This window comes from Copadichromis virginalis, linkage group LG8 (assembly GCF_057382275.1).
Source record: "Copadichromis virginalis isolate Kocher_CV1m ecotype Utaka linkage group LG8, C_Virginalis_male_GT1.1, whole genome shotgun sequence".
Lineage (NCBI taxonomy): Eukaryota > Metazoa > Chordata > Actinopteri > Cichliformes > Cichlidae > Copadichromis > Copadichromis virginalis.
In genome coordinates this window covers 23,755,733-23,783,022 of record NC_140625.1, presented here as the reverse complement: position 1 = coordinate 23,783,022, position 27,290 = coordinate 23,755,733, and the positions used below count along the sequence as shown (strand labels likewise).

General features: G+C 38.2%; 1 protein-coding gene across 1 annotated transcript; it reads right to left on the bottom strand.

Annotated features, from left to right (window-relative positions):
• Positions 1-11,558: 11,558 nt before the first annotated feature.
• On the bottom strand, positions 11,559-26,682 carry LOC146703451 (5-hydroxytryptamine receptor 3C-like). The gene is made up of 12 exons (XM_085466698.1): positions 26,646-26,682; positions 24,070-24,135; positions 20,037-20,102; positions 18,907-19,070; positions 18,212-18,256; positions 17,969-18,078; positions 13,665-13,834; positions 13,384-13,541; positions 12,479-12,689; positions 12,234-12,407; positions 12,021-12,091; positions 11,559-11,783 (listed from the first exon to the last, which is right to left on the bottom strand). Exons 1-12 carry the CDS (start codon positions 26,680-26,682, stop codon positions 11,559-11,561), a joined length of 1,497 nt encoding a protein of 498 aa, XP_085322824.1.
• Between the last annotated feature and the right edge of the window lie 608 nt (positions 26,683-27,290).

Here is a 27,290-nt window from a genome sequence, read left to right as displayed (position 1 = left end):
TAATGACTGAAACTAGCGCCACTGAAGGAACAATGGGCTCGGAGGTTAGTTCCTTGATCATTAATATGCAAACTGTCATGACCATGGCACAACAAAGGACTCCACAGTCTATTTACACCTACAGGCCAGTGAACACTCTTTCAATGATGGGTGTGTACACATCCTGGAGCCTTCAAAGTGTCTGCCCCAGGACCCGGCATCATTGTCACAGCTGTGTAGTTAAACTATCTGGAATAAATGCCCTGATCAATATACTGTCTTCACGTTACTGTAAGTTTTAATTTTTGACAGATATCTAGTCCAGATGGCAGCACTGTCTTCTCACTTAGTTTGCCGTAGTGATGTGTCGGTCGCGAACGAAACTCTTTGAAGTGAACGACGTGAGCCGTGGGGTTGTTTTTTTTTTTTCTTTCTCTCACCCTTTCTCTCACCCTTTTTTTCCCGCTTCACTCCGCACGCGAGCCTTGGAGAGACTGGACAGCATAGATGTAAAACAAATATGCCAGCAGTTTATCTCAGTTAATTAGAGGAGCAGGCATGTGTTTGGCTCCTTCACATAGTGGACATTGAGTTGTTGTGTGGGACACCAGTAGTCCATGTCTGTTGCTGTAACAGTAGTTCATGTTTAGAGTAAAACATCCCAGCTCACTGACTTGATAGGGGCAATAGTGTGCCTAAAATGTTGCATAATTTTGCTAAGAGATCTGTTACTTTGTGGTAATCTTAGATGAGTAGTTTTATGGACAAAAACCACCAGGTCATTCAGTGCTCCCTTAGTGCTAATGTATAAGAGATGTTGGTGTAGTATATCTCATGAATGTATTTAAAAGCATGTAGAATAGCATATGTAGGCAAGTATATTTCTCCTTTTTTTTTATCAAGAAGCAAAGACGAAAAGGGAAAAAAAAGAAACAGGGCAGGGTTCGGTGGTTGAATCATCCGTCCCCACCAATGCCAAAACCAAATCTACGCCCTTGAATAATAGGTTGATCACCTCCAGTATTTAACCACCAGATGACAGCCACCTGGTCCCCCTCTCTCCTAGCCTCCATCATCCAACAAAGAGCGTGTGTTTTTGATTCGTTGTTTCTTTGCCCGTTGATTTGCAAGTATAACCTCTTGTGTGTGTGTGTGTGTGTGTGTGTGTGTGTGTGTGTGTGTGTGTGTGTGTGTGGGGGGGGGGGGGGGGGGGAAGCATAGGGACCATTAGGGAGTTTTGTTTGTTATTTTTGGCATTGCTCACTACTGAAGCAAATAATGGGCTGCTTAGCATTTTGAAAGATACTACTGTTTGTGTTCTTTCCTGGGTGGTGCGTGAGTGGGGCCAATTTCTTGTTGCGTTCAATGCACACCTAGACTTAGAACGTAACACGTGCCTTTCCTAATACAGTATTTGGGTCCGGCTCCACCCCTAATGTAAATATATGTGTATATATATGTATATGCCCCTGCCGAAGAGCTTAAGGACAATTAGCTTAAATTAATCATTATCAATCTGTCCAATTAGGAACTATAAACCATTATGACTCCAATTCATCTTCTTTGGTGCAGGTGAAAGATACAACAGGTGCACTGCAGATGCAACAAGAGAATTCCCATAAGGGAAAGAGTTTTGCAGATGGTGGCTACAGACAGCTGCACTGTCCTTATTCCCCCTGACTGATTTTTCTCTAGTTTTGCTTTTGTTCTTGTCCCTGTTGGTAGCATGACATGGTAACTGCAGCCCATTCAAGTTGCACAGGTAGTCCAGCTACCTCCACAGTCTGTGTCTCTGACAGAGCATGGAGGAGATACTAACAGGTGAGCCATAACACAAGGAGAGCTGGACAGAGCTGTAGGGCATCAACCTACCAGCAGCACCAACCTACCATATCTGGTACTCCTTTTTAGGATCTTAATTTGTTTAAAAATATATATTAATCTTAATAATTAAGATAATAACAATTAAGATATTATTAAAAAATAAGATTATTATTTCATATAAAATCATTATGCTATTAAAATAATCAAAGGAAATTGAAGGTTCACTATAAATCAGTTTGCATCACTCATGTCTGTTATTGCATCTCAGCCTCAGGAGTTATCATTAATTAATTTATCTAAAAAGGAAAGTTTACTGTGGAGCATTACTCCAGCAGGAAAACAAAATATGAGAGGACAGAATAAGTACCAAATGTCAATCTACCAAAAATTTCATTGTACTTTATTATCACATTTCCAATTACCAATTGTTCTTTTAGATGCATCCTAAAAAAGATCTGTAATTATTTTCTATATGTTTTACAATATAAAATAATTACAGATTTCTGTTATTTTTTCTGTTATTTTTAAATGCATGAAATAACAATTAATTATATTAATAATAATTAACACATAATATGTGAATTAGCACATATAATATAAAATAACATAAGCAACCTGTAATTGTGAATAAACTATTTTTTGACAATGGTGATTGTTATTCCACACAAAGACACAAAAATACAGTGCAATAACATTTTTATAAAATTTATTTAAAAATGTTATGAACTTTTTTATAAACGTAATCACTTTGATGATAAATTTTAAAATTGTTGTAGAATTACAGGCTTGCCTCATTTAAGGTCGTTTTTGAAATAACTACTTTTCTAATGTAATTATGACATAAACTGTTTGTGTCATATGGTAGGTATACATGACATAATATATGACATAAACAAAAGGTGTGTGTGTGTATATATATATATATATATACACACACACACGCACGCGCGCGCGCGCACGCACACACACACACACACACACACACATGCACAAACACACACACACACACACACATACACACATACATAAAAAAACATATTCACATTTAAATTCAGTGTAATATTCATGTTAAGAACAAACAAGTTTCTCTTAATGGGTTCTCAGTTTTTTTTTTAATTAGGAAAAAGAGAGGACAATATGAAAATTTTTAATTTTTCAAATAGTCTTACTTTTGTATGGTAGTCAAATATTGTACTATGATCAAAGCAAGATGTTTCAATTCGATTTATACACTCTCATGCTTCACAAGCATTTTTCTAGCCACAAAGACAGGGTGTGTCCCAAGCATCATTGCAACATACAAAGTGCATGTTGTAATAGCACTCAGGACACATCTCTTCTTGGCCAGAAAAAAAGGCTTAAATGGTAAAGCAGCAGAAATTATTGCCTGTATGAAACTGTAAAAATTATAAAATTGTATTATCTTATCCAGATGCTGTCGATAAAAAGTTGATGAAAAGCACACATACGTTTAAAGGCGTTTTGTCTTTTGTAAAGTAAATCAGTTAGGCCAAAACTGAAAAATATCTGACAAAATCACAGGTTAATGACATACAAAGAAAATTTAATATAAAGCAAGTTAAATCAGAAATATTGGTATGTCACATTGTGTATGTTTTCTAATAGTCATTTATATTATTTTACTTTTTGAATTGACAGTTTTACTCCTCTTGTTCCGCTTGAACCGTGTTAACTACTGATCGTGATAATAATAATGATAATAGCAATAATGATAACATAAAAGCAAAACAATTGATAATAATCTTAAGCAAACAACAAGCGATGACTAGTTGCGCAATATACAACTTGGTATCAGACCAATTTCCTGCAATCATTCCAAGAATTGCTTGAGAGCATTTCTGATGCATTAAGACGCTAAAGCATTTAAATCCACAAATGCCAAACCTATTCATAGTAATAATTGTCGCATATGCAATAACTTAGTTTGATCAGTACGGTGTAATGTTTTCATATTGTATTTAGAAAAGTGTTTGTTTTACAATTTTTTAAAAAAGAGTTTTGACAATATATTGCAGTAATGTATAGTTATATAAGAGAGATGTTTTATTTTTACAAATTTGAGTATTTTAATTGCTAGAAAAGCATAATTAATATTTGAATTAATTATGCTGGATTGTTCCTGAGGTGGATTCCTACAGTGAATTACATGGTGAGCCTTCCCACCTGGACTAAGAGAGACTGGGAATCCCTTCTTTTCCACTTAATGATCTGCTGCACCTTGTTGTGTGATAGGACTGTATCACTCACACTTTCGCACACAGCTGGTTGTACAAAAAACCACTGACTGACATTTTCTCATCCTATTTTCTTTCACACCCTGGGAATTTTTTGACTATAACCCTTGGACATGTTTTATTTGGGACTTTGAAATAAGCTGTCGTGTAGAACATTCTCCACATGTAAAAGGTGTGTGAGATTTTCATCTGAATGGACACTGAATTTGTGTAATCTGTTTTCTATAACAGTTAAGGAGTCAGGTTACATTCTCGTCTGAAAATATATTAAAAGTTTATTTTGTGACCCAGAAACTAAGTAGCTGTCACCATTGTTGGAAAGTGGAATTGGCTGGGCTGCGCAAAGAATTCTGGGATAGGTTGGGCCACAAAGGATACACCCGACCCATTCTTCAAATTCGGGGAAAGGAAGGATGCATTTTTCGGCCGCATTTGAAGCAGCCTTCGAATTGGGACAGCCTTCGTCGCCTGGCTGTGACATAATCGGCCTTCAAATGTGACACCGTAAGATGTTGGTTTCGATTTTTATTTTTATTTTAGTTGTTTTTTTAGTTGATTTGATGCTGTTTTCTCTTGTTTTTCTTTTAATATAGGGCTGTTTTAATTTTATGCATTATGTGTTTTATTTATTTAATTTAGCTGTTTTCTTTTATTCTATTGTTTTTAACTTATTTTCTTTACAGCACTTTGGTCCTGTGCTGGGTATTTTAAAGTGCTTTATAAATAAAATTGGATTGGACTGGAAATGCAGCCTCCGAAGCATGCGGCCTATGAATTGGGACATAGCCTCTGTGTCTGTCTGCATCTCTGTGCATTACTTCCTGTTTTACTTTGGTAGTCTCCTGACTGTGTGCGCCATATTTTGTTGTACTTCTCTTTCTCTGAAAGTACCTCGTCTCATGTTTTATGGTCCCTTTACAGTTTTACGCCTTTACGGTTCGGAGCCACAGACCTGTTTTATATACGTGCGGAATAGTTTTCTATACGAGATCGCTGCAAAAAGTGCAGCCTTACCTATTGTCCACCCTACTGTTATTCGTTTTATATTAAGATTTAAAAATGTAGTTGGTATTGGTATGACGAGTAACCTTCAGTAAAAGTAATAAATCACACAGCAATAGTACATTCATTAAGTTGTAGAAAGCATGATAATATATTAAGTAATCCAAAGTATTCAGAATACGTTACTCTCAGTCTCCATGCCGAATATCCTTGGGCAAGATACTAACCCCGAGTTGCTCTCCAATACATTCATCGTAGTATGAATATGATATTAGATAGATAGAAAGCACTTACATAGAAAGACAGTGCTTGTATGAATGGGTGTAAATGGGTGAATGAGGCAAGTTGTATAAATCGCTTTAAGATAGAGATAGATAATTGCTATATAAGAAAGAGTCCAGTTACCATTGAAGTGCATTCAAAACTCTTCTTTGGATGTTGGCTGCTTTTGGGTCAATTCTCTGTCAGGATGATTCCACACTGCTTCAATAATGTTTAGGTCCGTGCTCTAGAGAGACCAATCTGGGACTGATAGTGTTCTGTTGTGTGCGTTCCCTGTAAAGGTGTGCATTTGCTACATTCACAGTGAGACTGGGATCATTGTTGGGTCGAAAAATGAATTCTTTGCCAGTCACACATGTTCTGGGTAGCACGGCATAGAGCTCCACTAAATATTATTGTTTAGTTTGGCATACTATCTTCTCCCTGTTTCTATTTAAGATCGACATGACAGCTGCCCTTCCACTGAGACAATTTCAGATAAGACTTCAGCAAATAGCAGATGGGTCAACTGAAGTGCCTGATGCATCTGTTTGTGTCAGATTGTTGATTGTTGTTGTTTTTTGTCCACTTCCACTTGTCTGAGTTCATCAAAATATTTATAAACACAAAGGAACACAAATATTTAGATCAAAGGTTTGCACTTGGATTTTAACTACCAGACTGGACTGGAAGATTAACCTTTTCTGAGCAACTGCAATCTAAAAATTGGATTTACAAGTCTGTCCATACCACGTTTTCAAGTACTAGGTTCTTGGGAATTACCTTTTTTCGGCAAAAACATAATTACTTAAGCTTCTGTTTTACACCTGCCAAACTGTTATCTGGAGCATTTTTTTTGAGAACAGGCTGCTAGCAACAATGGGTCTAAATATACAATTTAAAATTAAATTGGATCTTTGCCAAGTTCTATGCTATATGTAAATGTAGCAGTAGTTCTCCCCTTGAGTTTTTTTTTTTTTTTTTAGTTGAGTATTAAGTGGCAAACTAACAAAACACATTAATTCTGAAAATGATCAGCTACCAGTCCATTAAGGACTGGACTGAAAATAAGTGGAAAAGCAGCCAAAGTCCAAAGAAAAACTCTGAAAGATCTTCAGAAAGCTAAACAATTCTTTAGCCTCTTGGAATGAGAGAAATAAAATAACACAGAAGTGACTCAAGACTACATGTTCTGTACATGTATTTAGAACCAAATAATATGATTTTAATTCCATCATGCTAATACATGAATTATATAGTTTACAGGTGTCAATGTAGAATTTACAACAGGAATCAACTATATTGTTTTATATTCCCACAACACATGAGTTACGAGTCTTCAAAGAGCTACACTTTCAGTATATTTAATATATACATTGTGTATTTGAGATCAAGATCAGAAGAATATTAACACTCAGTATATTACTTAACAGGTACACATTGCTAACTACTGCAACTGTTGCCATAAATGAGTATGTGTTATGTATCTATGGTGTAAAACATGCAAAAATATCCATTATGTGTGCATATAAAATTAGCAGAAAAAGTAAATACATTTATTTTTGCTTAATTATTTCTTATGTTGTAACAGTTCCTGTTGGTGATAAATCTTATACTCTAGGAAAGCCTGTTTGTTTCCCCTTAAATGGTGCCATGTTTGTAAGGAAAATGCATTTGGATTTGGATTGAGCTGTAAAGTCTAGTATTTGGGTTGTGCCCATTACAAACTCACCAAAATTCTCTCTACCAATGCCAAAACAGTTTATTCTGCTATTGACTCTATGTTTGGTGTTGTTTATTGGATTGTCTGATTGAAGTCTGGAGAAACAAGACATACTGGCAATTTAATAATTCATTAATTTATCAAATGGGGGGCTCAGTAACATGAGAGCCATGTACAGCCACAGTTGGTGATTTTGGAAAGAACAGCATGCCCAAGCTGATCCCATACGTGTTCAATAGGTATTAGGTCAGGACTTCAGGCAGTCCTTTCTATCATCACCACTCCCAAATTCTGGAGGTAGCCTCTGATAGCCGTGCTCTTCAGAGGCGAGCACTGTCATCAGTTTGGTCCCAGATTGGGGAAATATGCCATCGCCACTGGTTGCAGAACCTCATCTCGATATCTCTCTGCATTCAGATTGCCTCCGGTGATGACAAGCCTTGTTTATTCAGTGAGGAAGATGCTGCCCCACACCATCACACTGTTACCGCCAAAAGCTGTTACTCCATTTTCCACATCTTCTCCACACTTCTCCACCCTGGAATCATTGCTGAGCATCATTTTCTTCCAAATGTTCAGATTCCAGTTAGAGATGGCACGATACCACTTTTTTATGTCCGATACCGATATCATAAATTTGGATATCTGCCGATACCGATATGAATCCGATATAGTGTTTTTTAATCAACAAAACTGTTTTTTAAATATCTTGCTGCATTTTGTATAAGTTCATACTCAAGTTTAAAACAACAACTACACTAAAGCTATTCTGTTATACCTGTATGCAAAAAAAATATTTCATAGTTCAGCAATTCTGATCAATCTAATAAACTTAAACCTGCACCATCCTCCCTATTCTGGTATTTTAAAGAGTACTTAGCATAAATATTAAGCAACCTAACTAATAGGGTTCCAACTCCCAGCAACAATAAAAATAAATAAATAAAAAATAGGGACCCACCCCTCACGCTCCACCTCATGATGCTTAATCGACGTAATCAACCTTAATTTGATGCAGTGTGAAAAAAATGCACAGAAATCAATTATTTTTCAAGAAATATTAAATAGATTCAACATCTTTCTTCAACAAAATTGCAGACTGCACAGATGGTACCTTCCCAAAGTAAAAAGTACTATAGCTTACTAGGGTATATATATTAGACTTAATAGTCACTATATACAGTAATGGACTTCTATTCATTTTGCATCAAATTAAAACTTTGGGTGTCAGATAATTATTTATTAAAAGCTAGACATTTTAAATGAGAATAAGAAAGAAAAGTATGTTGTCAGGGGTAGACATTTGTTCAAAACACAAGTAAGAGAAATGAGACAACTGCAGACCGACTCAGAGAGTAATTAGAAAACGTGCGCACGGGTGAATGTCTCTCTGAGAAGACACACACACCGAGCACAGGCTCGCTTGCTTTATTTATAAGGCAAAAATGGGTTACATAGTACTTCCTCTTTTAACAGATGTTGACGAGAGGTTAAACATTAAATCAGCTTATCTGATCTTTCACACACTGGGATAAAAATACAGAAGTATATCATGCTTTATCTGACATCACAGACACTATAGGAAAGAATGCATCATTATATCATGCTGTCAAACATTTCAGACACTTAGGTAAGGAATGTATCAGTTTTCCTTTAACAATAAACTTGATTAGGTAATTCTTCAACAATAGGCTTGGTTATGTGAAAATATATGAACACACAAAATATAAGGCATACTTGGTTAGAATATAAGGCTCACTTGATTATATTGTATTATAGAGATTTGGTTATAATGTATAATGTAGAAAATCTTCTAACATATGTCTTTGTGCCCCCTTTTCCCTGTTAATGCCCTATCAGCCCCCCTGGCTAAACTTTGCTAGATCCGCCCCTGCACAGTTACCAGCCGTCAGCTACGTAGAAAAAGATCCTCGAGTAGAAACTAATATTAAATACATTCTAACAACAGCTGATCAAGCTTAAACGTGCTGCTGTTGTTCAGCCGCTGGTTTCCTCTTTCTGGTGCAAAGTGGGCCAAAAGCAAACTAGAGACACGGACTCGCAACAGAAAAGCCGATCAGCTGATCATTAAGCAGTTTCATGATCGAAGTAGCAGCAAGAAGAGGCAGTCGCTTGTTAAGCTTAACGCAGGAATGCTTTACAAACATTCAGAGATGGACTTACAAACTTGCTTTACTTCTCTCGGGATAACTTTGTCGGAGATGAAATGCCGGGTTGCTAGCGAAGCTCCACATGCTATCCAGACCACCGACAGGTCCCGCATGCCACAGCCGCTCTATCACGTGATGCATACTGCTCCGACGTGCTAACGTTCTGAGGTGAGTTACGGCGTGTTGCAAGTTTTGTGAGGTGCTTTCGTGATATTTAATGGATCGGATTACATTTTTTATCTTTCTCCGATATCCGATCCAGTAATTTAGGTCAGTGTCGGACCGATACCGATACGTAATATCGGATCGGTCCATCTCTAATTCCAGTGCACATGTTGCAGACACTGGATAAACCTGATGGTGAACGGCAGTCATGGCAGGCCTCCTGCCATCCCTACGAGATCGGAGATTGACTGTGTGCAGTGTCTTTCAAATTGTCTGGATAGAGAGCTGTCAGCCATGTCGTCCTGTAAACTTTGACTGCAAATCTGTAGGGCTTACTCCAAATAATACTGCAACTTGGCTTTGCAGAACATCAACTTGAATGGCACAGGCCATAGGACAAATCAGTCAAATGTGGAATGCTTGGAACAGACATAAGATAACCACTCTAGGAGTGTCTGTGCTCCCAGTTTGAACATAATCCACATAACCAACTCTGCTGCTCAACCCACTTACAAATGTGGGACCATTTCAGGGGACATAAACAAGCTTTGAGCAGTATAAGATTTGTTGCCAAGAAGCAAGAAATAGAAATAATTAAGCATACATTAATTTCCTTATATGTTAAGATATAAGTTTACTAATACAGTGGGATGCCAAAGTTTGGGCAACCTTGTTAATAATCATTATTTTCCTGTATAAATCGTTGGTTGTTACAATAAAAAATGTCAGTTAAATATATCATATAGGAGACACACACAGTGATATTTCAGAAGTGAAATGAAGTTGATTGGATTTACAGAAAGTGTGCAATAATTATTTAAACAAAAGCATGCAGGTGCATAAAGGGGCTGTAGGTTCTGAGAGGCTTGTGGTGAAGCTTACTGAACATTAAACATGTATATATGTCCTAAATATATATTGAAACATTATTTTTGACTGCAAAAAGCAAAGAATAAATGTAATTTAAATTGGACATGAGGTCCACCATAATTACAAGAAAATCATTTAAAGGCTAAGGAGTAGAAATATAAAGCTGTGTGATATGGTCTCATATTGCAATAAAAGCATACATTAAATATAGTGCATTTTCTGTAAATTCAGATATATACGTATAAAAAGTGTGCCGGTCCTGCGGGACAATGCCTGATATCACAGATTATCAGTCCAGCCCTGGCTACATATATTTTCCATCTGTAAATAATGGGTAAATAATATCGCCATGTGGGAAGTAAAGAAAAAGAAACAGCTTATCTTTAAAGCAAAGATAAATGCTACATAGCTAGCTTAAACAGTTACCACACATAAATCTTACATTTTGCTGACCTGGACATTTACATTGTATAGCCAGAAATGTTCCGGTAGTATTCATTTTCACATTAATGTTGTGCCATAACATAAAGTTGATCAAGTATTTTTTCAGTGTCAGGTAAAAGCAGGGATTTGTGTGATAGGGGCTGTAAGGCAGGGTTAGCTGGGTGTCTCATATGCTGTTGCTGAACTTGATGTTCTTGTGACAGCTTTAAATAAATGCTAGTTAGTGCATCTGATAGCACAGCAACTATCTGGCATTTTGACTAAGTTAAACTCGAAGATGTTCGGCTGGAGGGCAAAGGATCACATTACTGTTTTTACACAGCACAAAATGAAGAATTAAGTATAATATAAAACAATAGACAGTTTAATATCATCATCTGATATAATTTGTCATACTGCACCACCTTAAATATAAATGTACATTTTAATAATGTTTTAAATGTTGGAATTTTTCTATTGCGATAAGGAGCACTGAAAATAGTCATGAAGACTACTACACAAGTTTACCTCATAACTGGTTGAAACCAAACCTTTGATGCTGAATTTCACAATTTTGATGCTACACAATATGCGACAAATAACAATGTCATTTCCTTGCAGCTTTTGTTACGCTGGGGCTCTGAAACCACCACAGTAAAGTGGAGCAGAAATCACTGTTAAATATCTGATTTTTTTCTTCAGCTGTGGGTCTGTATTTCTGATGATGCTAAATAGATCACTAAATATAAGAAGTGAACACCTTACCAACCTGTACTCAATGGGACATTTGTTTTCTTCGGACTGATTGAAATGAATGACATTTATGAAAAAAATAAATAATACATAAGTTCTGTCTCTTTTAATGAATTCATATTTTATTTTACTTCAGCTGGTCCACCTTGAAACAAGAACTGACAAAAATACAGTGACTGCTGTGACATAAAAAATGAAGTAAGCCCTGTTGATTTTTTTTACCATTCTGGCCCAGTATCCGAACTTCTCTTCCTTCTCGTTACTGCTGAGCAGACTTATTGTTTTCCCAATCTTTCTCAGTTCATCTGAGACTTGTTCAAGACCAAGGGACACCTCTGTCAGCTTGTCGCTGCTTCTCTGCAAAAGTTTTGTTTTTACATTTTAAAGAAAGTTATCAACAAATTTAGGCCACTGACTGCTACTACATTTGACACAATGGTTTGTTTCCATTGTGACTGAAATAAAAGGGTTTTCTACTAATATACAAACAAACATCTTGATCTCTTTCTCTAAGTAATTTCTCAAATGCAAGCTCAATGATTTTTATACTTCACTTTAAATAAATAGCCCTTTAAAGTGTAGCTAAAGTCTCACCTTTTCAGTCACAGATTGTGTTTCATCGGCACTTTCATCACAAACAGATGCACAGTCACTGGATTTTATTCCTGGGAGGATATACGACAAAATGATTAAGGGTACACAATTAAAATGATAGATTTAAATGGCATGTAAATGCTAATGTTAATGTGTGGGTATTTTAACCATAACTAAAGATAAACCTGTTTTCATGAGTTTAGATAATCTCACCTCTAACACAGAAGTTGGCTTTGCACCATTTGTCTCCACAATTTACACTCAGGTTTTGCTCTTCATCTGTCTCATTGTGATGGGCTGCAGAGTCTTTCTCAATCAGATACATCATCACAATAGTCTCCAGGAGGCTGAGCAGCATCAGGGTAAAAGTCCCAATGCAGTAGATAGCTGAGGAGAGCAGACTATGTCAGTAATGTAATTTATTAATGCATTCAGTCAAATAAACCCCACTTTGTTACCTATAAGTGGAACCTTTTTTGAAGTGCTGGGCAGAATGTCATTCAGAATAAGCTGCAACACTGTGACAGCGAGCAGGACAGTGACCTTGAAGCTGAGTTTCTCGCCTCCAACATCTGGGATCAGGAAAGAGGCCAAGTCCAGAACCAAGAAGAAGAGCACTGGAGAAATGAAATTGGCAATGTAGAGGACTGACCTCCTTCTCATCGTGATCTGTGCAATAAAATGTAATAATAATAATAATAATAATAATAATAATAAAGAATTCCTTATTGCCTTTTAGCTGTTGTTGGTTTCTTCTGCTGCCTGCAATTGTGTCTCCTCTAAGAACTTATCAAATATAACCAATAACTTATAATAACATAAAATAATGTTTGTAATACAAGGACAAATGCTTTGCTTTAAAGTTTTATTGGATACAGATGTGTTTTTTTTCCCAGCATAGCAGGAGTAAACTTTGATAATCTTCTGTATGGAACAGCAAGTTTACAGTATAAGCCATGATGTGCTGAGGATGTGGTAAGTGGCTGCAGGCCTTTTTAGATTGTACTTAAAAGAGGGTTAGGAGGATAAAGAAATCTAGTACTTGTCCAATAAATGCTGTGTATGCTTCAGGGGGAACGAAACCACAAGGAAAACAACTTTTTTGCTGAGTTTTTAAAACCCTTTCAAAACAAACTGCAATTTTGTTTTCATTACAAATGTTATTAAAATGTGGCTAATGACTCAATTTCCACATCTGTGTTTCTGCTTTAACCTCCTAAGACCCAAACCCTTTCATGGCATGCATTTTTAATTTCTCTTTGCTATTTGGAAATCTTTGCAAAATTTAGTATTGTGGTCTAAACCTAAAATGTGATGTCCCAATATGTGGACGCCAGGACCTAAGAGGTTAAGAAGTACTTACCGTGTAAATAATTACAGTTTGATGTGGATACATAATGCTGGATTTGTTTGTGGCTGTCAAGTCCTCGAATGTCCACTCGTACTGGGTCCACATCATGCTGCGTGTCAAAGTTGTCATCGATTTATTGTTTTTGTTGTAAATTAATTCTATTTCATTATCTAAAATGGAATAGAAAAATAAATGTGAGCAGGTGAACGAAGGACTATGTGTTGTGATATTTCATGGTTTATATATATGAGAGTACGAAAAACACATGTAAGTAGAACTTGATATTGACTCACCAGAATGCATGATAGACTTGAAGGAGATGTTGCACCTTTGAATGTCAAAGGGAAATTTGTAGACACGCATCCTGCAGGCAGTTGTCACCACCTGCTCATTTGTGTATTCGACCCCACCATACCAGTGAATTAAGAGATAAGGACTTTTAGTCTCTTTGTCCTTGTCTGTCCTGTATGAGAGCAAATGAAAACAGATTACGGCACAAAATATGGTACGCACATATAGTGTAGCGCAGGGGTCTCAAACTCCAATCATCGAGGGCTGGTGTCCTGAAACTTTTCCATGTGTCCCTGCTGCAACACACCTAACGCCACCGGTGGTGTTGTTGTCCACGAACCGTCTAGTAGTGAGTATTTCTGATATTTACTCCAGACCCTTAGATGTAGAATCAAGAGAGTGAGTAGGGGTTGGCTGCTTTCAACATGGACGATTCGCCTGGTTTCAGCGTTCCTGGTCAGGATAGCAGCAATGACGATTGTGATTATGTTATGAACTCAAAGACTGAATTCGTTCCCTTGAAAATAATAGGGGTCATATTTCTGAACTGTTTAGCTCCAGTACTGAAATCACCAATCAGGAGACAGTCAACTCTGATGCTGTGATCTAGTTCTGCCGTTAACGATTATGTTTTTGCTTCTGTTTGTGTTAATTTGGCATCTGACTCTACTGAAAACCCTGTTGATTCAATGTCAAAGACTGTTTCTAGTGGGGGAAGATGGGGAGTTCTGAATATCATTCCAAAACCCACTGTGCTTTTCAACTAGCAGAGTCCAAAGAGACAGTAATCCCCTCTGAGGCTGTTAACTCTGTTTTTTGCGTGACTGAACTCGCTGCCTCCGAGTCTAGGATTAGTTCCAAAGCAACCAGAGAGTTGTGAGGACTTAAAGTGTTAACCCAGAGTCAGTCTGTACTTCAGGGAGAAATGTGAATGCAGCATCTGGGAGCTCAGGCTCCGATGAGTTTTCCTCTCCACCACATAACTAAATTTAACACATTTGCTTTGCAGTCATGTACACTTAATGTGTGCCCTGAAACCAAGCTATGGATGCTTAAATCATGTTTCTGTAGACAATCCTGTTGTGAAAGTTTCTCTCTCTGGGGGAAGGTTCAAGGATTATGGGGCACCATTTGTAAAGTGAAACATGCTGAAATTAACGGCAACATTTCTCCACATTTAGCTCAAAACCTTACAAAAACATGTTTTTTCCAGTCTTTTTTTTACAACATTTAGTAAAATATTTGTAACTTTTTATATTTAAAACAAAATTTTAAATGTTAAATCTAAGTGTTAAATATTGCTGCTTCACTTCTTGCCTACCAGCATGTCCAGCGATTTAGCTGAAAACATCGGAAGATCTGTTTTGTCGGCCATCCAAAGGTTCAGCAGTAGTTCACCCTCAGCAGCTACAGTCTCCACTTCACAATCGCCACAGCACCTGTACAGCTAAATCGCTAGGAAGGGAAGGAGCTGGCCCAAATGGTGGCCGAGCTGGCAGCCACACAGCAGGAGCAGGTGGTGGTGTTGCAGTGTTGGCGAGAAGAACTGCAGGACCAGGTCGAGTGCAGCATGCAAAGGATTTGGCGGCTCTGATCCATTCCTGGTCAGCACCACGGCGACCCCCACTGATGTGCATGGGAGTGGAGAAGGTCTGGTCATTTCCGGCCCCCAGGATGCGACCAGCCAGGATGCAGCCTGTCCCCTCACCCATTCCCACTCCTTATGGGGGAGTGGCTGGGGCTCGGTAAGTGCCTGAACCCATCCCAGCTCCTCGAAAGAGGACCACGGAGCAGCCACCGTGTCGGCAACCTGCACAGCCAGAGACGGAGGAGGGTCCACGTCTGCCAGAGGTGGAGGAGCTGCGCAAGGGGCTTCTCCTGCTGGAGGCGGAGGCCACATGGTTGGCCCCCGGACCAACCTCGTAACTGCCACCACTGAATGAACACATTCGTGTTGATGGGCAGGGGCCGGGGGTGCCGACGGTCTGGGCCAGTCCCCTCTCCTGATCGCGGGGGGGAGCAGGTTCGGCCGGATGGCTCCCCGGCCTCAGTTGGGCGGTAGGTATGTGGTGGGGCGTGGTCAGCGGTCCTGCTGCTGGGGAGGTGAACGCACCTGCAGGGCATCCGCAATTACACCTCACCGGGTTAAAGGTTTCTAGGTCCTGGATTTCAGTGTAGTTGTTGATGTGAGTTGGGCTGTGAGCTGCAGAGCTGCAGCTGACTGAGCGTGTTTGTAGCAGCAAACTTGATAAGTGTTAATAAAGATGCTGAAAAGCATGTATGTGTGGACATGTCTGACGTGTCATTATTACAGTCATATTGTACTCTATCCATAGTTTTCAATCAGACTCACTACTCTGACATGCAAAATATTACTCCATTGTGACCACAAATAGACAGTTGGTAGTAATGTAGGACAAAGGTGGTTGTTTGTTCATCTGTCTTGGCTCGTCTATCCATGGAGGAAAAACAAAGATTTGAAGAGAAACTGAATTTTGGAGACTTGTGATCCATATTCTGTTCCAGCAGCTTTATTTAAATCCCTAAAAGTGGTGACTTCTCTCGCAGAGCTCCAGTTCAGTTCCAGTTATATACATTTTCGATCTGGATGGGTAAACAATGCCACCATGGAACAGGTGAAGTACAAGAACTTGTTCATCATTGAAGCAAAGGTAAGCACTACATAACTAGCTCAAACACATTAAATCTTACAGTTTGTTGACCTGGACATTTGCAGTGTGGAAAAGTGCCAGAAAGTCCACACAGAATTAATTTGTCACATTGATGTTGTGTATTGCAAGTAAAGTTATTCAAGTATTTTTTTCAACGCCAGGTAAATCATTCCTACAGTTTAAATGAGAAACCCCTAACTGCCTGGGTTACTGTGGAGGAGCAGGGATGGTGCAATTTGGCCTAAGGCAGGGTTAGGAGAGGTGTGTTCATATGTTGATGCCATACTTTACATCCTTCTGGCAGCTGTAAATAAACACAAATTAGTGCATCTGATAGCACATAAACTACATCAACTATCTGGCGTTAAACTCAAACAAGTTCAACAAGTAGACGGCAAAGGACTACAGTGCTGTTTTTGCCTGCCAGGTTGGCATGTCCCAGTAGCTTTGACATCAGGTGAAAACTATGGATAGATTAAGAATGGGATGTCACTCAAGTTCATGTGTGTCAAGGCAGAAGAGTGAATACTTTTGGCAATATTTTGCATGCAGAACCAGTCCGGTGGCGACCTGCTCCACATCAGGTACACCAGCAGCTTATGCAAACCACCTGGTCACACTTTTTCACATGCCTTCAGGAGTACCCATCATTCACATCACACCCATACCTCACTGCTTTGGCAGGAGCCTTGTCTTTCTGTCCTCCTATTCTCCCACATGTCCCTTGAAGACCTGAGGAACAGCCTCTATGTGCTCCTGTCATGACTGTTCCTCTTAGCAGTGCTCCACCCTCTCTTCACTGTAATAGCTCTTCCACTTTATCCCCCTTTTTCACCATGGGTCACACTGATTCCACCAGACTTCCTTTACTCTCATGTGATATCTGACAGTGTATTCCAGATAGGATGGCCACTCAGATGCAGATATTTTGTTACTTAATAGGCTGTTGTTGCATATGGACAAGCGCCTTATGTGCTTTAAAAAAAAAGGGTGCTGAGGCTTAGTGGTAAATGTTTACATAAGTTGAGAACTTCTTGCGAAGTTCTCATGGTCACATTTCACGTTTTGATTTTTAAGCTGCCACTGGCTCTGCTTTTCTGGAAGTAAGAAAACTCACCTACTTGTCCTCCTTTATGCTGTTAGGTCTAGGCGATGCTTATTTGAAAAGGACTGAGGCAAATTGGAAAATTGTTCTGTGGTCAGACAAATTGAAATTGTATATTCTTTTTCTAAAATCATTGACACAGCATATTCTGGACTAAAGAGAACAAGGATGGGTTGTTGTCAGCACTCAACTCAAAACACCTGCGTGTGGTATGGAGGTGCATTAATGCCTATGAAACTGACAACTGGGAGGCACTTTACTAAAGCACACTGCAAAATACTTCAAAATAATATTCAACAGACAGACAGCTAGAACATCAAGGTTCTGTGAGGCTGAGATTTATAAGAGTGATGTTTAAAAGCACAATGTCAATATTTAAGTTAGCAGTTGTTAATTCTAACCTTGTCTTGGCTATATTCCTTTTCAGTTTGCAATTCATTTGATAAATTAAAAAATATATACTTAGTCTTCATCATTAGTGACTATATGTGCATCTGTAAGTGTGGGTGCGTTTCCATATAAAATTTACCTTTCTTCAATAGTTATATCTGGCATCCACAAATTTGCAGCAGGAAATGTTATATTTTCAAGTCCACAGAAATTATCTGGGTTCCAAGATATGAACTGATTCCACCAATGCTACACAGGATGGTGTGAAAGAGAAGAAAAAGATACAAGCAGAGAAAAACAGAAAGAAAGGATTAAAAGAAATGATTATAACACATTTGAATTTCAACAACGGAAAATTGTGTATTTCCAAGAGAATACTCACATATTGAACCCAAATGTAAGAAACAAGGCTCTGGTCAGTTTTCCTCTGTGAGCAAAGAAAACAAACATATTGTTAGTTCAGCCAGGCTTCAAAGTTGATTTTCCACATGTGGGGAAGGAAGGGTGAGCAAGTCCCCAAAAATAGTCAAATAAAAGTTATGAAAGATAGGAATAAAAAAATGTGTAAGAATGTGTAAACACTGAAAAAGTGTTTTAAAAGCTTAACACCCTTGATGTGTTGCACAGTTTAACACGTTGTGTGTGTTATTTTCAGAATCTACTTTTATGATACAGCATATAAACAAAAGTGGAGGCAGTACACTACAATGTTGACTGAATGTGGACGACAACATTTTCCAGTGGAAAAAGCTCATGATTTGTTTGTTTGTTTGTTTGTTTGTTTGTTTGTTTGTTTGTTTGTTTGTTTGTTTGTTTGTTTGTTTGTTTGTTTGTTTGTTTTAGAAGGGGACGTTTACAGATAAAAGAAAAAGAAACAAATATTCTGTCAGGTTTAATTAAAAAGAAAATACATAAATGTCAAAAAACTAAACAGTAAGGAAACTAATAGTCACACTGAAAACAAATCATGGAAAACAGAATTCAGAAGTCCAAAAAACACAAAACATTGGGTCAAAGACCCAGAACAATGACCTATTCATTATTTGAAAGGCAGCAACATTAGCCAGAACAACTTACCACATCTAAGATGGCTTTAACTCCCATAATATGGTATACGGGTGTAGCATCACTGTAATTTTCCACAGGCCTTGTCATAATGTACATATCCTTGTCTTGGGTCAAGTTCAGGTGGTTAATAATGTCAACATATCTGCAGCTTTTAGTACTATTCTCTTCATTTTCTGAAATGATATAAAGACACATTGTCAATGAATATAAAAATGGTATAAAAACGCTAACTTTCATGCTCATCTTAAGCGCATCATAATCCATAAAAATTATGAACAGAATCGGTGACAAAGAGCAGCCCTGGCGGAGCCCATCAACCACCAGGAACGAGTCCGACTTACTGCCGGCTATGCGGATCAAGCTCTTGCAACAGTTGTATAAGGACTGAATGACCCGTAGCAATGGGCCAGACACCCCATACTCCCGGAGCACCCCCCACAGGACCCCCCGAGGGACACGGTCAAATGCCTTCTCCAAGTCCACAAAACACATGTAGACTGGCTGGGCAAACTCGCATGCACCCTCAAGTATCCTTGAGAGGATGAAATGCTGATCCAGTGTTCCACAACCAGGACGATGCTTTAAATATTTTAATTTTTTTATTGATACAGTATATAATGAAGTTGGGATCGAAAGCAATGATATGATGATCTTGGAAAAGCAAAATGTGTTTGGAACAACAGTGCATTCAGATCATAATTCTGATTGCATAAGCTGCCAGAGGGGATCTTAAAAAGAAAAAAAACTGAACCGTGGTCATTTCTATAAAGGCCTTAGTGTTGAACTGTTGTTGCAATATTTCACAGTAAATTAAACAGTAAATTTCACTGTTACATTTAGAGATTCTGTGCCTGAGTCCTGCTTTTTCCAAGCTGCACCTTGACAAAACCCTGCTTATCAATATAGCTATAATTTTATGCAACTATCTTCTCATAATATCCCATTAACTCATCTCACAATTCCCCTTCATTACAAATATTGATAAATTGCAGCCCCCAAATTTTTTTTGCAGAATTTTATTTGAAGCACTTCAGTTTCTTAGATTCTATGACTTGATTAAACAATACAGTGGCAGAAAAAAAACATTTTAAAATGTATAAACTGAATTTCTGTGAACTGTTGAAGTGTTTGTTCATTACCTCTGGTAAAGGTCTCATTGAACATCTGTTGGTTATCTTCAGGCTCTATGCTGGAGGCATTTCCCCCTAGCAGAAAAAAGTACATTCAGTTCAATTTTATTTATACAGCACCAAATCACAACAGTCACCTCAATGCATTTTATGTTGTAAGGTATTGACACCACAATAATATAGAGAAAACCCCAACAATCAGATGACTGCCTTTGAGCAAGCACTTGGTAAGGCAGCAGTGGTAAGGAAAAACTCCTTTTCTGTCATGGCCCCCGTGTCTCACTGGCTGGTTCGGTGTTAGGCAACATGTTTATTTTTGTTTTGTTTTGTGCTCTCTCTCCCTCCCTCGCTCTCTCTCCTCTGTCTCTGCTCTTGCCTCTGGCCCACGCACCTGTGCTAATCATCACACCTGCCACTGATCTCCTGCAATCCTGAGCACTATTTAGAATGGCCGTTCTGTCCTACTCGTCGCCGGATTGTTGAGTAGCCTACGTTAGTCTACCCGGTCAAGCAGTATCTAAAACTGTGTGTTTACAAGTCAGTTTCTGATTGTGTTTCTTTGTAAATAGATTTTCCCTGGACCTGCTCCTGTAACCCTGTGTGATTGTTCCCAGGAGCAACTGAGTGGCAAAGCGTGCGGAGACATGAGTGACTGAAGAGGAGAGTGGTTTTGGAGAAGTGGAACATGTGTGTGGACATTCCCTTTTCCCTGTCACAACAGGTTAGGGGTGACGGAAGGAAGACAAGCCAAAAGACACACTGCCATCAATAAATGCACAGCGGTGTATAAACATATAATAAAGAAAGAAACGCTCATAAACATCCTTTCTGGATTAGGTGACCCTAAGTCCTTCCAACGTTATGCTGCTATAAGTCTATGCTGCTGGGGGTTTCACATGCCACAGTATAAAACAACATTTTTTTGAAATTCAGGGATCTCAGTCTATATGGTTAGGAGGCATAACCATTGTGAATCTATTTCAAATACAACCAGGAACAGCCCTAAAAAAAAACCTACAAAATTACCTCCAGCAGGCTACAGCATCATGTGCATGTGTTTCTGAACTGTCAGGAAGAGACTTCATGCACATTACATGAACTCCTTGAGTGATTCCAATGGTCAAATGAAGGCCTCCTGACTCTTTACATCTATGACATGTGCTCAGTGCAAGTTGTGCCAATTGTCAATTAATTAACCAACATCACTTTAACAAAATTAGAAATGCTTGCTTCAGAGCCTCATTTTTAATTGCTTCAATTTCTCCCTTCTTGTGACTTTTATTTTGTATACAAGGACTTGAGATGTGAGGAGAGGAGTTGAAGAGGAATCAGGAATGTACAAACTGGAAAATAAGAAAGGAAGCAAGTCATTTTTTTTACGGTTGGGATCAGAGCCGTCACAAAGCTTAAGTTAACTAAGCACCAACTTACGGCAGCCAAGAGCAAATAACTTCCTAAAACATTTTTTTATTAATCATGATTTTTTTTTTTTAATTGATTTTGCATGTGTGAGATATGATTCGGATATTATGGTATATATGGATATGAATATATTATGGGGAATGTTTTTGTGTCTGTATAATACTGAGCTTTAATTTTTATTAAAGTGATTCTCAGTCGGTCACTGTGGCAGGGTGTAGTGTCAGGAGAGGCTGGTTGTCACAGCCGGCAACCATAATTTAATCATGCCCACCCTATGGCATTTTCAAATGTATACGCTTTGGAGAGCGTTTTCCTTAACGAAAACGCCGTCTCAGCGAGGAAGGAAAGCCAAAAAAGAGAGAAAAAGATGGACATGGCCTTAAGGTTTTCCCCGCATGCCAGATCTCACTTCAACCCTTGACTTTACTCATTTTCCTTTTTCACACCTTGGCTCATGTAATGAGACGCATGATCAATAATGGGTAAATGATCTTAAGGGAGAACTCCCACAACAGACCTGGGACTCTCCACCATTTGGTTTTAGAATTAAAGAAGCTTCTCGGATGAAAGGTGAACCACCTTCAAGAATCTTACAGAATTTCAGTAGCTTTTCTTTCCAAGCACCTTAGAAAACTTTTATGATTGTGTTATAAGGATGAGCTTTGAAGTGGGCACAGGTGTTAGGTTTTGTAGTGTTAAAAGCTAACCTTGAACAGTCTTTTGAGGAGTTTAGCAAGTTTAAGACCAAGACATGTTTTTGACAAAGGATCCAACCCTAACACAGCGTCTTATCAGCTAATAAAGTGAGTTCAGCCCAGGATTCAAGGAGGCTTTCTGTAAAAAGGGAAAGACCATCTCTGAATCGAAGAGGAGGCATAAGGGTACATCTTTCACCATCTTACAATGCTGTTATTGCAGCCATTTCTCAAGTCTGTGAATGGTGCTGATCAATTGTCTTTGATCAGTGGTTGTTGATCAATGTCATGAACATTTTCATATTAATGACCAAGAAATTGACCTCACAATTCATTGTTGGCCCATGGTGTTAGTTTCAGTCATTATGCAGATGTACTGTTTAAAAGGTTGAGGAAAACTGCATTTAGCTGAGACTAAAGAAGTCATTTGGATAAGTGATGAAACTTGAAAACGCTACATCCAAATAAACATAATCAACTTTTTGGGAGTCCTCCATGAAGTTTTCCATCCCTGAGAGAGTGAGTCAGAAGAGAGCGGCGAGCAAACCATCATGCAGCTCGGTTAGGCTCGTCTGTCCATTGGGAAGAGACAGATACCTAACTTCTGATGAGTGTTTCTACTGTGGAATGAGATGAAGTTTTGTCGAACTGCCTCGTGTGCCAGCAGGTTAAGCCCAGCAGTAACTTTAGAGATACTGGCGGGCACAATAAATGATGACATATGTAAAATGTAAGAAGTAGAGTTGGACCGATCCGATATTACTTATCGGTATCGGTCCATCTCTAGTAAGAAGTGCAAGTTTCATGTCCAATCTGTTTTCCTTTGTGGGTTTCATGAATAAGAAGGGTCAATTAAGGGCAGAGCCAGCCAAGGTCCAACCATTGGTTGAGTGAGTTCCTCTCAAAAGCAAACAACTTCAACACTTTTTGGGCTTTGCTCCTTTTTACCAACGATTTATTATTGGTGAGTATTTGGATTTTTGCGAGATTGCCTTGCTGTTCACCCACTTAGCTCCTCAAGGTTGCCTTCCACTGGGATAACTCGTTTTGACAAAGCTTCGACGCCCTGAAACAATGCTTCGCTTCTACTATGATCCTGGTTCATCCTGAGGAACCATCCTGGGCTCTCATTTTTTACTCAGTTTAGCTTTACCATAACCCAGGGGTGGGCAACTCCAGGCCTCAAAGGACGGTGTCCTGCAGGTTTTAGATGTGTCCTTGATCCAACACAGCTGATTCAAATGGCTAAATTACCTCCTCAACATGTCTTGAAGTTCTCCAGAGAGGTAATGAACTAATCATTTGATTCAGGTGTGTTGACCCAGGGTGATATCTAAAACCTGCAGGACACCGGCAGGTTTTAGATAGCAGGTTTTATAGGTTTTAATAACCTATAAACCAGGTTCTCTCAATGTGAAGCCTAATACTTTGTCTTGAAAATTTTCTTTCGATGAGTCTGTGAAGGAAGAGACCATTTTGCTTCCCTCATGTGTAATCCGATCCCTCACCCAGGAGATTAAGTCACTCATCCGGGATGTCCAGCAAGCAGAGCCAGAGTAGGAAATGGACCACCTAACTGTAACTATCTAACTTATCTGCCATTAAAGGTGAGGTTTTCAGTACTCTTGTGGACTGCAGATGATCCAGTTCCCCTTGATCAATCTCTGTCTGCCTCTGGCTCCTGGGAGCCATTATTTTGGATTCCCACCTTTATTTTCAAGTACATTTTGTGACACACACACATACACACTCCCCACTTGTCACTCTCTCCACCTCTCTCTCTCTCACACACATTAACATGAACGCACGCACACCACATAAAGATTGTTGATTTATGTACCTGTCCATTTTCACATTTTTGTGTTCCAGGTGCTGCATATTTTTGTTTTTTTTATTAAATAAGTTTTGAAGTGTTTTTTCATTACCTCTGGTAATAGTCTCATTGAGTGTCTGTTGGTCATCTTGCAGCTCTACGCTGGAGGCATTTCCCCCTGACAGAAAAAAGTACATTCAATTCAGTTTTATTTATATAGCACCAAATCACAGAACAACATTCACCTCAATGGACTTTAAATAATGACCCTACAATAATATAGAGAAAACCGCAACAATCAGGTGACCGCCTGTGAGCAAACACTTGGTGACACTGAATCAACCTAGGGACAGTCTACCTCAGCATTATGTGTAGAAAAAGACAAACAAACAAACAAAAAAACTGTCATATACATTTAATGTTTAGTCTGATTATCTCATAAAGATTTGCTGTAGTATGATATAATGATTTGATAAGGGACTAGTTGTGTTTTGACAAATGCATACAATTAAAACATTCTCGAGCAATTTTTAGCTGTTCCTCTCACAGATTTCATTCTTATTACAAGCAAAAACACTCAGTGTAAGTGTTTTTTAATTTCAAGTGTAATATGACATTTAACATGTGTAGCTATTCTGTCTTATTTTATCTTCATGAGATAAAGATTTATAGGTGTATCAATGCTTAGTAATCAGTATTATTAACAGTAATAAAGGGCCCGATGCTTGGTTGGGATAAAAGATTCTTTATGAAGGAAAGGAAACATTCCTTTTTTCAGCGAATGATCACTTCAGTGAGAAATTAAAATATGATGGGACAGGATGAAAACTAATTTCAATGTGCCAAACATTTCATTTCAGTTTTTTCCTATTTATAATTGCTGCTTTGGTGCTGAAGATATTTTTCATGACTTGTTATTTTAGATGCACGAAACAACATAGTAAAATCATGTTGGGCACAATTTAAAATGCAGTTTTGATAGTGCTTTTGAAGAATGTAGTTTAGCGCAAACCTATTGAATAATTTTTATATCATAACCTAAGCATGAGGAAAAACATAATCCAGAGAGAATCAACTTTTGAAAGTTTGGGGGGCGGAGCCCAAAGGAGGACGGGTTACTGATGTTATTGGTCACTTTGAAAGACACTTCAGGCTACATCATTAAACTGAGTTACACTGCAGCAGTGTTGTCTTAATTTGGAAAAAAAGATTGCCGAATTAATAATTAACAATTATTGTTTGCTGTGTAACAGTGGAAATCCTGACAACAATCACTGGATTACATTACTGCTGAAGAAACTGTTTAAATCAAAGGATTCTAAGGCAAGTTCTGAAGCCTCTGCACTGCTGTCCCTGTATTATATACTGTAGCTTTTGGGATTTAAAAAATAAAACATTTAAACAGCAAAATTTAAACCTGCCAACAAAAAGTTGCTCAATCTCCAGCAAGGACATGTTACAGCACATACTGTTGTGTTTTTGCTCGCAAGTTATTGTTCCCCTAAAAAGCTCCAGGGGATGAGGGAAAGTAACAAAAGGTTTCCAGGTTGAAAAAAGGAGACGGTAAAATGGTTAAATTAACAGGTTTTATTAATGTTTCTATTAATAAAAGAAAGAAAACAACAAAACTGTTGATAAACTGAAAATAAGCCAAATACACTCCTCTCTGCACAGAAGGAGCAATTAACCACCACACACATCGCTCACTAGCTGCAACCCAACAAGGCTTTCTGGCACTAGAGCTCACTTTTCTCTGGCCTTAAGTATTCTTAATTGCTGATGGGAGTCAGCTGTACAAAAAAGCTGGCTCCTAAGGCAGGAGATATGGCAGAAGACACCCACATAAGGTCAATTTCAGGAGGAGGGCCTGCTAGGGCCGCAATAGTTATGAAATAAAAATAATTCCATGTAAGTGCACTTGAATTCTCTGCACATCATTTATGATCAATATAAAGAAATGGAGGCAGGAGGGTAATTCATTCTTAACTTTACAAAATGCAAGAAAGAACGATCATTCCCCTCTGACCACTGCAGAATTTCCTGAACACTTCTTTTTTTTTCTCTTGAATACCTCTTAATAGGAATTAAGCATAACTTAATCTCTGTCTGTAGTTGTCATTAGGAATTAGTATTTGGATGTCCAATCATCCACAGCAGATTTAGAGGGCTGTAGAAACCACAATTTTGTAGGCAGGAAACAGATATTGCTTTTTATATACAAAGTGTATAATACTAAATCTTTACAAATATCAAAATCAGGTAAATGGCTAAATCTTGGACACAAAACACACACACATACACTACAAAAATTTGCAGGTACATAGATGACCAATCTTAATAAACTTTTCTAGAGCAAGAACGTTTCTTTTATTATATCCAAAACTTGTAATGCTCTGCTTTCTGGTTTCTCCTTATCTTTCATTTTTACAATTTAATTGTAAAAATGAACATTGCATCACATTTCTGAAATACGCATATTTGTATTGTGTTGGAAGCAGAGCAAGATTTTATAATTCAATTTATAATCCCTTGTGCCCACGAGAGATAGTACCCTGAGTGATGGCAGCACATAATATACATGTTGCAATCATCTTTTCTTCTTAACCAGAATAAAAGCCTTAAATGGTAAAGCAGCAGAAATTATAACCTGTATGAATTTTTAAAAATTCAAAAATTAAATGCACTTACCCATGAAGAAGAGCAGGAAGAAGAAACCTGTAATCATTGTGGCTTTGAAAGATCAGTGATGATCATCGCTCTCTCTGTGGGCAGGAGATGATTCCTGCTCTATTAATGTAATGGCCTAGAAGGGGGCAGGGCAAATATAAAGACCAATCATGGTTTTATCCCAATATCAATCCTAAGACCAGTGTCTTAGGCAATAGACAGAGCAATTAAACTAAGTGAAAATCTTAAATGCTACAGTTAAAAAGCTTGTGACCAGCATTGCATCATGTATCACACATACATAAGTGTCACAGTGGGGCCAAAAGTCTGACAAATCACAGGTTTGAAAATATAATATGAAGACAATTTTGTATAAAAACAAAAGTTAAATCATAAAATTTGGTTTGTCTCAATTTATATGCAAATGAGACCAAAATTGTTAGTCCCTATTTAAAAAAAGAAGAAGAAAACAAAAAAACAGGGTCAGTATTACTAGCCCCCTGAAAAAGTGGCAAACCACTGCTGTGCAATTATGTGCTTTAACTTCGTAATGCTCAAAGCTTGTAAAATCAAGTTAAACTTGAGGATTATCTTCCAGTTTACAATTAGTATAAAACAGCAAAAAACTGTTTTGAGGATGCATCAAGCTGACAACAAAAGAAATCA